General features: G+C 35.1%; 1 protein-coding gene across 1 annotated transcript; it reads right to left on the bottom strand.

Annotated features, from left to right (window-relative positions):
* Positions 1-6: 6 nt before the first annotated feature.
* On the bottom strand, positions 7-13374 carry LOC120630635 (cuticle protein-like). The gene is made up of 6 exons (XM_039899898.1): positions 13363-13374; positions 12440-12662; positions 9497-9561; positions 9180-9367; positions 7180-7378; positions 7-306 (listed from the first exon to the last, which is right to left on the bottom strand). The coding sequence occupies exons 1-6, from the start codon at positions 13372-13374 to the stop codon at positions 7-9; spliced, it is 987 nt and encodes a 328-aa protein (XP_039755832.1).
* Positions 13375-16421: the final 3047 nt, after the last annotated feature.

The following is a 16421-nucleotide window of genomic DNA, read 5'->3' as shown; positions in this document are numbered from 1 at the left end:
GTGCAATCATTTAAATAAAACGGGAGCTCTGTATGCTGCAGCCACTATAGGAGAAGAGTACGCAGTGGCAACATTGGCAGTGTATGCTGCAGCAATAGGGGCAGTGTACGCTGCAGCAACAGGGGCTGTGTATGCCGCAGCAACGGGAGCAGTGTATGCTGCAGCAACTGGAGCTGTGTACGCCGCCGTAAATGGAGCGGAGTATGCAGAGTACACAGCTGGCGCAGCCACATACGATGCCGGATATGCTACGGAGTGGATGCCGGGCTTAGCGACCACGACAGCGATCAGGGCGGTGAAAACTATCTGAAAAAATAAATCAATGATTTTAATAATCACAATAAATTAAAATTAATAATAGTTAAGGTAGCCTTTTACTTTTAGTGATAAGGCCTTTTGCATATAATTTATGTCAATGTAAGTGTTCCTGTGTGTGTTTCCTTTATTATGCAGTAAAGTTGTTTAAATAGGTAAATAAATCACTGTTTTTATCCCGTACCAGAGTACCGTGGAGGTTTGGGCTTTGAATCTTTCTCTCCTTTTAAAGAGGAGGCCTAGTGTAGTGAAAGCATAATTAAATGCTCTGACTATTTTTCCCCCAAAGGAAATGTCATTATGGGTATGGGTCAAACATTTACTTTGTATAACCAAAATGTCTGTGCTCTTTAGTGATAAATTGTTAAGCTAATGACGGAGATTTAATGTGATGTGAAATGTATGCAAATTTATATGAGCATTAGTTGTATTATGAAGATACGGCCTAAAGCTTTTTTAGTATTAACTGAAAAAGGAAGCGATCCGCCATGACAGGTGAATAGCCGAATTCGAAATAATTACTTAATTTATTATTTTCATAATTTTGTACAACTTGAACTACGAAAATATCCGCGTATATCAAGTATTTTGTGATCTCAAACTATCTATGAAATACATATAAATGCTATGTTTTTGTTATCAATACAAAAATCAATAATCTTTCCCTAGGGAACAAGGACTTACTAAAGATCTAATTTGTCTATGACGTAACGTGCGCCATGGCACCCTGCGAACGCTTTCGCGGGAAATAAGTTTTTTTAATATAGTTGTCAATTTACATCAACAAAACCTTTAATTTTTGGATAAACAAAATACATTTTGGATATAGTACAAACTTCGTAACTGGGCAATTTTTTTTAATGTAAAAATCTATTTTTATAGTTTACATAAAACTATCATGTGTTTATACATAACGTAATCCATCAATTCATTGGAATTGGACCAATTATTAGCACCTTCCTATTAAAAATAAATGTTTTAATTAATTAATCTGTTAATAAATAATTGAGTTAATACAATGATTTAATTTTTACCTTATGATGCCATTAATTGGACAGTAAAAGGTCAACGAGTGCCTTACAAGTTTGAAAGTTAAGTTAAGTGGATACATATTTGGTACGTTCGTAAAGACACTTAGGTGACGTAAATGGCTTACCTGTTTGAACATTTTTAGTGTCTGAGTTTTGTTTGTTCTCGTTCAAAGGAGATAAGGGAATGATGTTTGAAAAGCAATTTCAACAACTTAAATAGTTGACGAGAGGGAAGATAATATTCTCGACATGATTTGGACGGTTTGCTAACTTACGCTGGGCGACTACCCTGCTCCGAATTCAAGACAAACATCTAGAAGCAGTTTATGCAATAATGAAGCAGTAATAATTTTATAAAAGTAATGACAAAACATTTAGTTTCCTTTTTTTAAATATTTTCAAAACAAAAAGAATAGCGCTTTAATTTCATCTCTTCTCTCGCCTCACAAGGATAGTCCTTACTTTAAGAAATTTCCTTAATATAAAAATATTTTCAACTGACTTAAAAAAGGTGAAAGTTCTCAATACGACTGTATGTTTAATTTGTGTATTGCACCGATTTTGATGTTTTGAGTGGTGCGAAATACCTGAGTGGTGGTGATATTTTAATTTCGTGACGATCTATTGGAAGGGTCCAGGGAAAATTGAATGAACTCTTCAAATATATAGCAACACCTATAGCGATTTGAGTATTTTTTTAATGTAACTTTAGAATTTTATTTCGATAAGTACCTATAGTTAGACACGTAAACTGATGATTAAGACCAGGGATTTTTTTTTACTTGTAATAAATATTTTCTACAACATTTTTAAATTGGTGGTTGTTGGTTGGTTCTTATTTGTCAAATATTTTTTTTGTTATGTCATTCCTCTCGCAAATGAGCGATTTTTCATTCTCTTTTTCGAATGAAATCAATTTTGTACTGTGACAGTGATTATAGTACATTAATTAGTGGTTAAGAAAATGTTATTGTTCACAAATAAACAAAAACTCTTTCGGCTTTAAGTAAGGACTAAAACAAATAAACACACTTTCGCATCGCATTTATAATATTTGTATGAATTCATTATCTCCATGAAAATCGTATTGAATATCTTAATATTGTATGAATCGTCCACCTTAGAATGCAACGCACTACCTCGCACGCATTGCGTCAGAGGTCAGCGCGAGCGTGCCAGTGCTGTGCTTCACTTACCAGCATTTCAACACTTCAGAGGTCAATGCGCCTGTCAAATGTGGATCTATACGGATCATTCATGGTTTTGCTGATCTTGATAATGATAAACTATAGCGACATGGCAATTCTTGTTAAGTGTATAAAGGTTATTTTTCTGTAATCCCTTTTTATATTTTTGTTCATATAATATTTTATATTTATAGACGAGCGCTTGACTGCAATCACACCTGATGGTAAGCGATGATACAGCCTATAGTGGAGCGCGCTTGCCTAGAAGATGACGGCCGAGTGGCGCAGTGGGCAGCGACCCTGCTTTCTGAATCCAAGGCCGTGGGTTCGATTCCCACAGCTGGAAAATATTTGTGTGATGAGCATGAATGTTCTTCAGTGTCTGGGTGTTTATATGTATTTAATAAGTCCATGTATATTATTCATAAAAATATTCATCAGTCATCTTAGTACTCATAACACAAGCTACGCTTACTTTGGGGCTAGATGGCGATGTGTGCATTGTCGTAGTGTATTTATTTATTTATTATTTATTCACTCTTGATTTGAAGGTACTCATATTGTAGGTACTGGGGAAAATGGAAGCTGGAAGGGCCTTCCAGATCCTAGCGGTGCGGATCAGAAACGACGATGCAAAGCGGCTCGTACGCGACGCGGTATATCGACCACGTAGGGATGCAGATCATTACGTTGCCTCGCGGTTCGATGGTAGAAAAATAAAAGTAGTATTAAAGCTTTTTGTGACAGAGCTCGTCGGCGGAAATGCTACAAACATGATTATTTTTGCAATATTGTTGCAATGTTGTGTTCCGATCTGAAGGGCATGGTTGCCGGTGTCATTATAGACACAAGAGGGACAACAAGGCCTCAGGTTGGTGGTCACAGGGCGGCGCTGGTCTTTCACTTACCATCAGGTGACTCATAGGCTTGGTCCGTCGATTATGACTAAAAAAAAGAAAGGACGAACTCTTTCAAGTTTCCCTAGAAATGGAATTTTGTCATTTCATCGGCTTCTTTCGAATTTTGTTAACATACGGAAATAAGTCTCCGTATAAAAAGAATTTTGGAAATATAAAAATTATAAATTGTAAGTAATTGTAGTAATATATAATTGTATTGAATTCTATAAAAAAAAATATACAAGTGTTTATATGTGATAGCGAAATTACTTTATCAGCTTATTTGACTAAGATAGTCATTAAAAGAAAAAGAATAAAAGGTTCGAAAGTAAAGAAAATAAGAATTATTACTGGCGGATATTTCGGGTAACATACCAACCTACAAAACTTAAAAAAAGTGAAATATGGCTTGATGATGAATGCTGAATTAGAATGAACCCACAGAAAATTTACATTTATTATCACATGCGAAATATTTAACTTTGATACAAACAATGCCCTATATATAAACTGAGACTAACAAATCTTTAGTCAAGCAATTTTATAATAATTGATTAACTACTAAGACTTCTGAGTATGACAAACTTGTTAAGTAAAATCAGTCTGCTAAGTAAACCTACGTATACGAATATATACCTCGTGTTGTTATTTATCATACAAAAACGTCTGCCCTTCAAAGAGTACGTCTAGGTTATTGAGTTGATTCATATATACCCTTATTATCATAATTGATGATAACTCCAACTATTATTTTTGAGTTCGTTGACCTCTCCTTTAATATTTTAATAAAGTTCATGAAGGTTCATGTTGGTTTATTTGGTCAGGACCTCTCGGACTCAATGCTTGGTCAGGCACAAAAATGTTTGGTATTTGGTTTTCGGACAATCGATCCCGTTCTTTCTTAAAAGTATAAAATTTAAGTTTAAAATAGTTGATTCAATGTTTTCACACAAGTAGTTCAATTCGCGTATTTATTTGCTATCTGCTACCCTTGACTTCGTCCGCTTTTTTAAATCCATCATACACCGTTAGTTTCCTTCAAATAAAAAGTATTTTATGTCTGTGTTCAGGATACGAGCTGTTTAGGATTTGCTAACTTTAGTTAATGTTTGCGCTGTGCTTATTTTCATATTTCATAGTATCAGGCAATTAGGCCCATAAAAACACATAAAATACAAAACAAGATCATAAGTTAATTAAATATTAAAAATAATATTTATACGCTTCTTAGCAATCTTAAAATATATACTATAATAAATATAACTTTTTAGTAGTAGTAGAGCTTTTAATGACAGAGCTCGTCCAGGGAAGTACTACCGCCATTGTTATTTCTGCCGCTAAGCAGCATTGTAGCTTGTGATATGTCACAAGCTAAGCTATTATGGTACTAAGATAGCTGATGAATATTTTTATGAATATAATATACATAAATACTCATAATTTAAACACCCAGAGACTGAAAAACATCACATTTCATTTCAGACACAATCTAACATCGAAACGAACCCACGTCAAAAGTAAACTATATAAATAAATTTATAATTTCTTCAATCCTTATACTCCACACCAAACAGATCTTCGGCAATATACCCTCTACGCACGTTTCGCTCCGAAACCGGAGCATCCTCGCTGTCTGTCTGTTTTGTCTCGCTTCCCTATAGCGACTGTATACTACGCCCTCATACTAAAAGTCCGAACTAAGGAACACGTACATACCCCAAACGGGAACGGTAATTCTCATATCTGTTAGCCTTAAGTTGATCCAGAGTCAGCTGCACTTCTACCATACGAGTTGTTAGACTACTTTTCGCAGTTGTACCCAGACGTTTCTTGTACCTTTCCCGTATGTACGATGTACAATGGTTATATACGTAGTACGGATTATGTTTAATGTAAAAACCTTAGTCGAAAAAAAATATTTCTAACCTCAAGTTGTACATTATCCGTCTCAGTTATTATCACTGACCTGCAAACTCACATTGGAGAATTGCAGTGGGTCAAAGCTCTCAATCCCATGTAGTTGGATATTTGAAGGCTGATAATGATGACGATGATCACGACATTTTAAAGGGCACAGGAAAAGGCTCGTCCAGTTAAACGAGCCATTGATAAAGAGCAGCGTTACCTACTTATCATTCAGACATCTCGTAATTGTCCTTCGTGTCTCAGTATAAAGTTGCGTACAGCTTGTAGAGTAGCATCATTCAGTACGCAGTTGCATTGAATACTACCACAATGTTCAAATTGGTTAGTTGAGTTTATTTACCTATTAAATACAATGTGAGCTATTAACCATATAATTATTTATTTTTAAACTATTACAGTCAAGCAGTTTATTATTTTTTTATTGTATATATAGACTCCATTTTTAATAATTTTAGTAATTTTACTATTAAAAATAAATTTATATTATTTCAAATAAAAAAATAATGATTGATATGAATCAAATCAATGAAAATTACCCACTCTCTGTTATTAAGCTTGAGATTAATTAATTTTAATTACAATGATATATTTAAGCTTTCACTCCATTATAACAACTTATTAAACCGATTTAAGAAATCAAAGTGTGATTGAATAAATTCAATTAACACGTCTTTTGATTCGGATTAAGTCTCTGAAAAGTTTGTCGCTCGCTTTTAATGTTTATAAATCTATATTAGGTTTACATTCTAAGGAATATGTAATTCAAAATTTAAATTCTTCACCTTTTTTTACAGTTCTGCTTCGTCTGTTTCTTGGCCTTCGCCGCCGCCAAGCCCGCTGTCTTTCCAGTCACCTATACAGCACCACTGGCTGCATACACCGCCCCCGTGGCTGCGGCGTACACGGCACCTCTAGCGTACTCTGCGTACACCGCTCCAGTCGGTGCTTACTCTCCCTACACCTACGCATCTCCTTACTCTGCATACTACTTCCGCTGATCAAACCACTCTGGACATAGTTTTACTGTGATACAACAAATGTCTTTATTCAATAAATTATGTGAACAATATTGTACTGAACTTTAATTGTTTTTATCTACCTACTTATTTACTGGCTGTACTGATATTTAGTCCAACACGATGAAAAAATATTTAATTCGTCATCTTTGTTTGATGTAAGGCTTCGGCTGTGCCTAGTTAACATTGTGTTGGCAATACCATTCGCCATATTGCTTTACTACCTATATGATACCGTGTTGTAATATAGCAGGGGTAGCGAACAGAAGATCTGTATTATTTGTAATTAAATAATATTGAATGATATTATTTAAATAGAAATAATACAGTTATATTAATGAGTATTTGTTTCTTAGCTGTAGAATAGAATGCATTATCCAAATTTACTGTTTTCTCATTTAAACTCATAAAAATATTATTTGTCAAAAAAACCGACAACTAAAAAGCAATAAATAAAGATTTTCTACAAAGATTTTAAACTAAGATTTTCGTGGTTTATCAACATTTCTTAAGTATAGTTCAGCGGGTACATACCACGATAATATTTTGGATTTGTCGACATTTCGACCCAGTTGCATGGATCGTGGTCACCACGGGACTGCGTAGGTACGAGATGTCAAGTCGGATGTCACGGGCAGAATCTGACTACCCGCTGTCGTGTTCTTTTTGTCGGTATTTCACGAACTGTTCGACACACTACACTGACAACGCCACTTTTCAAATTGAAACGGTGTTTATCAGAGCTAAGCGATACTTCGCGCCCCAGCACAGGCTTCTTGTATATAAAGCGCAAGTTCAGTCTCACGTGGAGTATTTGGAGTACCACCAGATGCAATATCGGGCAACTCGACTTGTTGACAATCACAAACTTACCGGGCTGGATACTTTGGCACACCGTAAAGAAGTCAGTTCTCTCTGTGTTTTCTACCGTCTGTCGCTGTTCTCCGACCATACTATGCGTTGCAGAAACAAATTTCACCACCTGGATGGCCGGAGTTCTTCGTCTGCCCGTTATACCAGATCTTTTCTCCAAATTAGGGAAACATTTTTATAAATTTAAAATGCATATAAATTTTTTTCGGAACCGACAGGATTTGAACCTGCGACTCTCGGGCAATCGCGGCCTGAGCGCTTTCACCAATTAAGCTACGGCTCTCCTAACGTCGATGCCGAAATTAGTATATGCCTTTCACATCAGTCTTATAGCGACTGTGGCGTCATCTAGTAGGAAACGTTGTAGTTTCGATCTACTTTTTCAAAGGTCCATATTACAATGAGACACGTTTGAAACAAGAGATGACACATTGCTTTTTATATTTTTATAACTTAAAAAAAAAAATTATATGCATTTTAAATTTATAAAATTGATAATTCCTCCAAGGGTAGGTAAAAACAGTAATAAAAATTATAAAAATTGTGGAAACATGTTCATTGGTGGCGGTGTTCAATGACATCAGGTGATCCACTTGGTCGTTTGCTCGCTATTTATTTATTTATAACTAAAAAATCAGGCACTGCCCATCTCTATATGCAATAGAATACAGATTTCATAATTTGATATTATTAATTTATGTCCATTGCTGGAAAAATTAATTCCAAAATTTGGAATAGTGGTAGCTGATATTTCGGGTCAACATATAGGATACCTTTTATCCCGATAAACAATAAGTTTCCTCCGGGATACGGGATGAAAAAAAATTTATCAATTTTTTATTTTATTTTAAAGTGTATACTATAAAACATGTAGTGTCTAATTTTAATGAAGATCTGATAAATATTGTCGGAGATAAAGGACATAACTCTTCACAAATAGAAATAGCAAGGCATATGGGACAAAGATCGAATACATGCGTACCATACTACTTAATATTATAAATGCGAAAGTTTGTGAGGGTGGATGTATGGATGTATGTATGTTTGTATCAACTAAAATAATGACAACTTACTAACTCACATCTATTCTAGCTTCTCGATTGACTCATACGCGAACAAAGTCGCGAGGGTCCGCTAGTTAATTAATATAAGCTTCTTGTTTATAACGATTAACATTTGAAATAGGGGATGAAAGTGTGCTTGGTAAAAATTTACTTAAGAGCAGTTAGTTATGCGCGTATGAAGTCCTGGGAATCGCTCATAAATAATACAATTTTAGTTAGTAAAGTTGAAAAACAATAGTTTTTCTTAACTTAGCAAAAATCTTATGCTTGTTACACATTTATGATATATACCTACTCAGAATAATTTATCTTTGGATGTCAATAACCTCAGATCGAGTACTTGACGGAAATCAATCAAGTACTCGATCTGAGGTTATTGACACTTTGATTTCAATTCAATTGTTTCAAAACTATGATGAAGTCAGCTTTTGGTTAGCTGAACTCTATCAAAGTAAATATAAAACAAAAAAATATTTTATTTGAAATAGTTTGAATATTCCGAGTAAAGAGATTAATGCCCGTTTTCACTAGCATCGTATAAGGCAATGCCTAAATAAGTCACGCCTAATCTGAGAAGATTCCTAAGCATTCCTCAACCGTTCACCATCATAGCTATCACCTAAGAGTTGGTGTAACATTTTTTTTCTATAGACATCGCCTTACTCATTAGGCATTCGATTGAGCGATGCTTAGGATTGGTGAAAACATATCGTGTTTTTATTTTTATTATTAAAAAAAAATGTGTTGAAGTAACAAAGGGGTTAATAAGAGTACTAAATTTATCGTAATGCTTCACATGATTTATTTGAATGAGACAATATCATAGTTAAACAACGTTCTATAATGGTGTGATCAGCGGAAGTAGTACGCAGAGTAAGGAGATGCGTAGGTGTAGGGAGAGTAAGCAGCGACGGGAGCGGAGTACGCAGAGTACGCTAGAGGTGCCGTATAAGCCGCAGCCACGGGGGCGGTGTACGCAGCCAGTGGTGCTGTGTAGGCCACTGGGAAGACAGCGGGCTTGGCGGCGGCAAACGCCAAGAAACAAGCGAAGAAGAACTGTAATAAAAAATAAAAAAAAATCATAAAACAAAATTATTTAAACTAAGTAGGTAACACCCAAATGAAAAGAAAATGCAGAAAATACAGCTAGTTCTGTTAATAACGTTTCTTTCGTTTTATTAATACACTAGCTGTGTCCCTCTGTTTTATCTGTATTATGCTATCCATCCATTTCCTCAACAAATGGGCTTCTAAAACCGAAATATTTAATCTTATTGAACTGTCATTATATAGATTAAAGAGCTAAATCGAATAGCAACATGTACTAATTCGATAGATTTTCCTAAGCATATGAACTAAAATATAAAACTATTAAAATATATTATTAATAAAAACTTTCAATCATCATATTAAAAAGATGAATAATTAAAACAAACTTTTGATTTTAAAATTTGACGATTTTATATGCATGAATCACTTCAACTTCAATAGGTTCCTAATGTCTGTAAAAAACATCTTCTATAATAGCACATTGATTAGAGTTGAATGAAATTACACATACGAGTAAAATCTAGCAATAGTTTTAAAGGAAAGCATACAATATTATTTTGTTTAATTAATTCAAAATGTTATTATATATACCTAACATTGAAAATAGAATAAACGTATTTATTGAAGTTATTTTTAGTTCGTTATTTTTGGGTAATAAAATTCAACTAACCAATTTAAACATTGTGGTAGTATCAGGGCAACAAGTACTGAATGATGCTTCTCAATAAACTGTAGGCGACTTTATACTGAGTTACGAAGGCCAATTTACAAGATGGCTGAATGCTAAGTAGGCGTAGCTTCTATTTATTACTCTATAGTTTCACACGAACAGCTTTTCCTTGTTTCCTTTCTAATGAATACTTTACCGATCACTAGTAGTAATATCGTATGTTTTATTGTATTGAGTTGAATGGTGACAGAACGTTTGGCTCCGTTTTGGCGACAAGATTCAGCCTGGCTGTTTAGCGCAGAAATGCAGTCAGCATTGTTGGCACCTTCCACGCGGGAATGACTTGTTTAGTTATAAAAGTAGTTATAATTAAATTGTTACATTATCACTTAATTATTTCAAAAGGTTTTTGGAGGGAGTCCCGAATTTTAAGGCCAAGCCGTTGTATCAGTACTCAGACCACGGATATGGAATCCGTTCTTGTGGACCAGTTTTAATTTCTTTAAAAAATATATAGTCTATTAAAACTATTATATAAATAAAAAACAGTCTGCGAAAACTACTTTACTTTGTGATATTGTATGCGAAGAATTGTCTTTTTTTTTTTTTTTCATGATATTGCTTTTATTTCGTCACTCTCACCTTCGAAATTGTCCCCCTAGATTCCTTATAAAATTTCCTGATGAAATAATTTATTTATTCAGGAAAGTAAAATAAAATTGTTCCACTTCTCAATGCCTCTTATTGTATATGCCCCGTCCATTTCCACTAAAGTTTTCTTATTCTAGTTGTTCTCTTATATACAACTTCTATTTTCGAACGGTTTCTGATGGCTCCACACAAAGTAACTTAATGAGCCTTTATGTTTACAACTACCTTTGAACAATTATATTAAAGATAGTTAAGACTCCATCATAATGTTGCATGGTTTGCGACAATAAAGCGGTCAAACACAGACGAGGAAGGTATAAGTGGAGAGTATACTATGTGGTGACGGGTGAAACCGCTGGGAACTGGTTGTTCGCCTTATCTAGAGGTCGTAACGTAATGGAACGTATATTTGCCACGCGGCTACGTACCAATATACTCCTCTCATACGTCCCGTGACATTAATTATTCATTATTATGAAAATGACGCTTAATTTCCTCTACACCACGAAAAGCAGTATACTCTGAATGGTAAAATTTATAATTGGCTAAACAATTATCAATTTTGATGTCAAGAATTCCTGAGGATGTTACGATGTCGGGGTAAAACGTGCGTAGAGAGTACATTGCCGAAGATCTTCGATTTCTAAGAGTAACCTAAACAAAGATATTAACCAACACTAATTGTAATGACTTGTCACATTTCCCCCTTTCATTCATGAATAAGAGTCCGGATCACTTTCGCGCATTGATGTGCTGATGCTGGTAAAAGTAGCCTTTAACTATAACTACGATATGCAAAAAATCATCGGCTTCACGTGCAGGAGGCTGAGTGCGAACCCCGGCACACATCTCTAACTTTTCTAAGATATGTGCGTTTTAAGAATTACATATAATTTGATTTAAGGGTGAGGGAAAACATCGTGACGTAATCCGCACTCCTCCAGCGTCTACGGCCTAAGCCCTTCTCATTCTGTGAGGAGACCCATGCCCTGTAGTGGGCCTATAATGGATTGATGATGATGTAAAAACCCGCATTACTAATGCAACACATAGCTCGGGGCAACCCTACGTGAAAAACCTGAATGCCTGAAAGTTTTCCATTATTTTCTCAAAGGCGTATTTGTAGCTAAATACTGCTGAGACCACTTACTTACGTAGTTAATGCCTTAACACTTCTTAACTTTTCTCTCTTAAAGAACCTGCGATTGCTTTGCTAATTTAGCCAAATGCTAAATGCTCCTGAATTTAACAAATCATAATAATTTTCGTCAATTACCGTATCGGGCAAATAATCATTTATTTATTATTGTTCGGCACCTCATGAGGTTTAGTGGCAAGAAATTCTTAGTACCAGCTAGGAGTAGGTGTAGGAAATTCGAAAAACTCTTTTTGATTTCGTAGACATGCTTATATAAAATAACATTTCATCAAAAATTAGAGTAATACAATTTCGTTTCGTTGCTGGAGATAATACGTACTAAAACTACTAAGTTTGGGAGTTATTTAATTCAGAGGGTACTTGATAATTTACCTTTTCTGCATATTAGAGTACACATTTGGCTATAAATTAATCTCTAATATAACTCTAATATACAAACAAATGAAAACATATGAGCAAACTATTTCGGTTATTTGTTTGACTACGGAACCCTGAAAAGGTGTATGGAGTAAATTAAAAAGTTCAAATATAAATTGCTTCAATAACATTTATTATAACCATTCAGTTTCGTATTTATTTTTTGGGATATTTTTTCAGCGGAAGTAGTAGGCAGAGTATGGAGAGGCATAGGAATAAGCTGAATACGCTGCGAGCGGAGCGGTGTAAGCGGAGTACGCTGCAACCGGAGCGGTATATGCGGAGTACGCTACGGGTGCCGTGTATGCTGCTGCTACGGGAGCGGTGTACGCCACAGGTGATGTGTACGCTAGGGACACGAGGGGCTTGGCAGTTGCCAGGGCCAGGAAGCAGGCGAATACAAACTGTAAAGAAAATAAAAACATTATAGTACCTATACAATATAACAAAAAAAAATTTTACTCCATTACATGAGTATGTATTAATGACCCTTTACTGCAATCTCAACTGGTGGTAAGTGTTGGGCTAACCTGTTAGGGAGTATTGCAGTCATATTAAACCCGTACCCCTAATCGGTTGCTACGCGACATAGTACTGAAGAAGTAAATCGTGCTGCATAGGCATGACAAAGCTTAATCTAAGAAACAAAAAAAAATATATAACCAACGTCCGACGACAAAAAATTTATAATTTATAAGAAATTTAAGGTTTTTTTTATTTATTTCTTAATGCTTTTACTTTTAGCCCTTGTTGACTTTTAAGTTGTCAAAAGCATAATAGTATGATAACAAATATAATAAATTTTATTGCTTGATAATAATCATTATGAAGCTAAAAAAGTGTCCACCAATCCGCACTAGGCCAGCGTGGTGGACTACGGCCTTTACCCCTTCTTATTGTGGGAGGAGACCCGTTCCGACCCGACCCGTAGTGGGCCGGTGGGTTGAAATGATGATGACGAGGTAGCTTCCATAATTAAATGGGGAAGCTGGAAGCTTTGTATGCTATCCAATACTATTCCATCCCCGTGCCCCCTAGTGGGCCGGTAATGCGTTAATATGATGATAAAAAACATGGAATAGGTTGATGAATCGATTTACTTACCAGTTTAAACATTTTGGTACGTTATCAAATGCCACTTTTCGACTTAGTGATGCCAATTCAGTGTTCGCAGTGAATTTTATACTAAAGTCTAGAAGGTCGACAAACGCAACGATAAGGCAACGGCATTTGTTGGTGACACCACGTTTTCTGAATTACGATGAGTCTTGAGATAGGGAAGGAAACTACGTACAGAACCCTTGTAATTTTCTAGCTCATGGTTAAACATTCTATAAACTTTTATACTACTTAAGATAATTTTCATTACATATTGTTATGAAGAGTGCCTTGTGGGGAGGGCACATTTGAATACAGTTGCCACGAACTCTCCTCTTTCTGCAGGTGTCGTACGAGGCGACATACCGAGTATATCGAAAAACGGGCAGTACCGTCCTTAGTGCTGCTACTACAATTTACTATCACCTATACTATCACCAAACCAGTGTGGTTATTTTGGGGAAAACCTCCCATCGGGAGAAGCCATTGACGATTGAATAGTTGCTCTAGAGCTTAGAGTTCTTACACTTTTAACAATTGTTCGAACCCCTTTCAAGTAAAGTTCTGAAACAACTTTCATTAAATCAATGTAGATAAGGCTCAGATGGTTATATTGATGGTAATTTAGTGTGAATTTTAGTTTTTATCTAAAAGAAACCTCACAAAAAGATTGATCAATCCTTATTTGAATGATTGATGTATACAGGAGTGTGAACGTACGAGTGTTTGAATTATTATTTTAACATTTATTCTTGTATCTTAATCTTTTTTCTTTTGATATAGAATAAGCCGTGAACTTATTTGACCTCAAAGGAAAACACATAACGACATGATTTTTTTTTTTAAAAGAACTATGTATCTCTAGTTATTTCTCAAATATTGTTCCCAGATGGAAGTTATGGGACCAATATTTTATTTTAAACTCCAATATTAGTTAGCCCTTGAATGCAATCTCATCTGGTGTTAATGAAGTCTAAGAAGAAGGTGCCTTACCTTCTTCTTAGGCTTCATTAACCTATTTGGAGTACGAAACCCACGTCGGTGTCAACGCGGTCTCGCTTAGCAGCACGTCTTTGTCAGCAGTGTGGTAACTAGCCAAGGAGTCTTCCAAACAAGAGAATACGTAAATAGGTAGACATAATAATCTCGTCGCGTGCACTTTAGCGCTACAGAAACTTGGTTTATTAACTAACTAAGACTAGTCGCTTAATTAATCAACTTATCAAGTACGGAGTACGCTGCTAACAGTTACATTGTGTTTGTAATGCATAAAACCAATGTATTTGAAACTGAAAGTTTAAAGTACTGAGCTTTTTACACTTTCTTGATAATCAAAATAATGTTAGTAAAACATTTCTTTAAACATATTTTCTCGGTCTTATTTACTTTTACAGGTTTCTCACAAAAAAATAACTAACTGTTGAAAATATTACAGCATACTCTTTGGCATACCAAACCTTATAATGGGAAAATGAAGTTTTTTACCTATTCGTCCGTTCGTTTGTCCGCTTATTCATATTAATCTACTATACTTTCCAGCTATTCTAAAATAGCATAATGGATATATATATATACATTCATACTTTAATGGGAAGAAATCTGTGCGTCACTTTTTTTTTTTTTTTTATTAATCTACATTGTACCTAAAATGCATGGCAAATGCTGAGCTGTACACCTTTTCTGTCTGGTGTTACACACAAACATTGTTACTATGTTGTTACTATATTATTTAAGATGTATACTGTCTGTAACATTTAACATGAATAAATTTATTTTCTTTCTTCTTTCTTTATTTTCTTTCTGTCTTTAAGATCCCAGGGTTGATTCCCATCGGGGGCATTTCGGAAAATATTAATTTTTTAAATAGGTCTGATCAGGTCGGAGGCTTCGGTCCCTTTTTGTTACCACCCTACTGACAAAGATGTGCCGCCAAGTGATTTAGCGTTGCGGTACGATGCCAAGATGAAACCGATGAGGGATATGTGTCTAAAATAACTGCACTACCCCTAACAGGTATGTACATCATCAACCTCAGTCTGTTAATGCCCCACCGTAAACTGCGGGGCACAGGCCTCCCCTCTCATATGAGAGAGGGAATTAGAACATTTACCCACCACGTTACTCCAGCGCGGTTTGACGGGCAAATTTAAAAGTAGTTATAATGAAGTTTTAAAATATTTTAGCCACTATGTAGTTTATCACAAACTTGACATTCTGAATGATAGTATTAATAGATAATCCCCTTAGTTTTCTTTGCAAATTAAATTATTGTCTATACATCGCATAGATTCACACGATATACGCATTATGTTTTTACAGTATGGCAAATAAAATTAAATGAAATCCAATAAATTCACATCAAAAGTTGACGACCTAAAAAAAAACTTATTATTAAGTAAATCGTTTTCTCGAATTATGTCTTTGAAGAGAAATGAGTTCATATATTCGTAATAATTTGATGAAAGGTACCATATTGGAATGCCGAAGATAATGCCATAATATATATAGTACCTACCTACTTAACAATTCCGCATTTCATTTTTTTTTTTACTCGTTTTTTTTTGTTACGATGTTATTCAAAGAACATTGGTGCTGTTCTTTGGAGAACATATTAATTGATAATCCCTATTGATGTCACACCATCATCATCATCATGTCAATCAATCGACATCAACTGTTGGACATAGGTCTTTTGTAGAGAGTTCCACAGTACACGGTCCTGGGCCGCTTGCCATACTACGTCTATTTATTTTTGATTACACTATAAGTTAGCCCTTGACTGAAATTTCTCCTGGATGCAGTCTAAGATGGGAGCGGGCTAACCTGTTAGGGAATATGGTACTTATATTTAAACCATATCCCTTTTCTTTTTCGACGCGGCGCTAAATCGCCTAGCGACACTTCTTGTTCGGTAGGTTGGTAACTAGCCACGGCCAAAGCCTCCCACCAGACAGGAAGCATACGTGTATACAAAAAGCGTAGGTATAATAAAACAAAAAAATTATCATGCCATTGTTTATTAACAGTAGTAAGTAAATCCGTTGCTAAGCATAGCTTCAATTAAA

Source organism: Pararge aegeria, chromosome 16 (genome assembly GCF_905163445.1).
Source record: "Pararge aegeria chromosome 16, ilParAegt1.1, whole genome shotgun sequence".
Classification (NCBI taxonomy): Eukaryota; Metazoa; Arthropoda; class Insecta; order Lepidoptera; family Nymphalidae; genus Pararge; species Pararge aegeria.
This window is presented reverse-complemented; position numbering and strand designations above follow the sequence as displayed.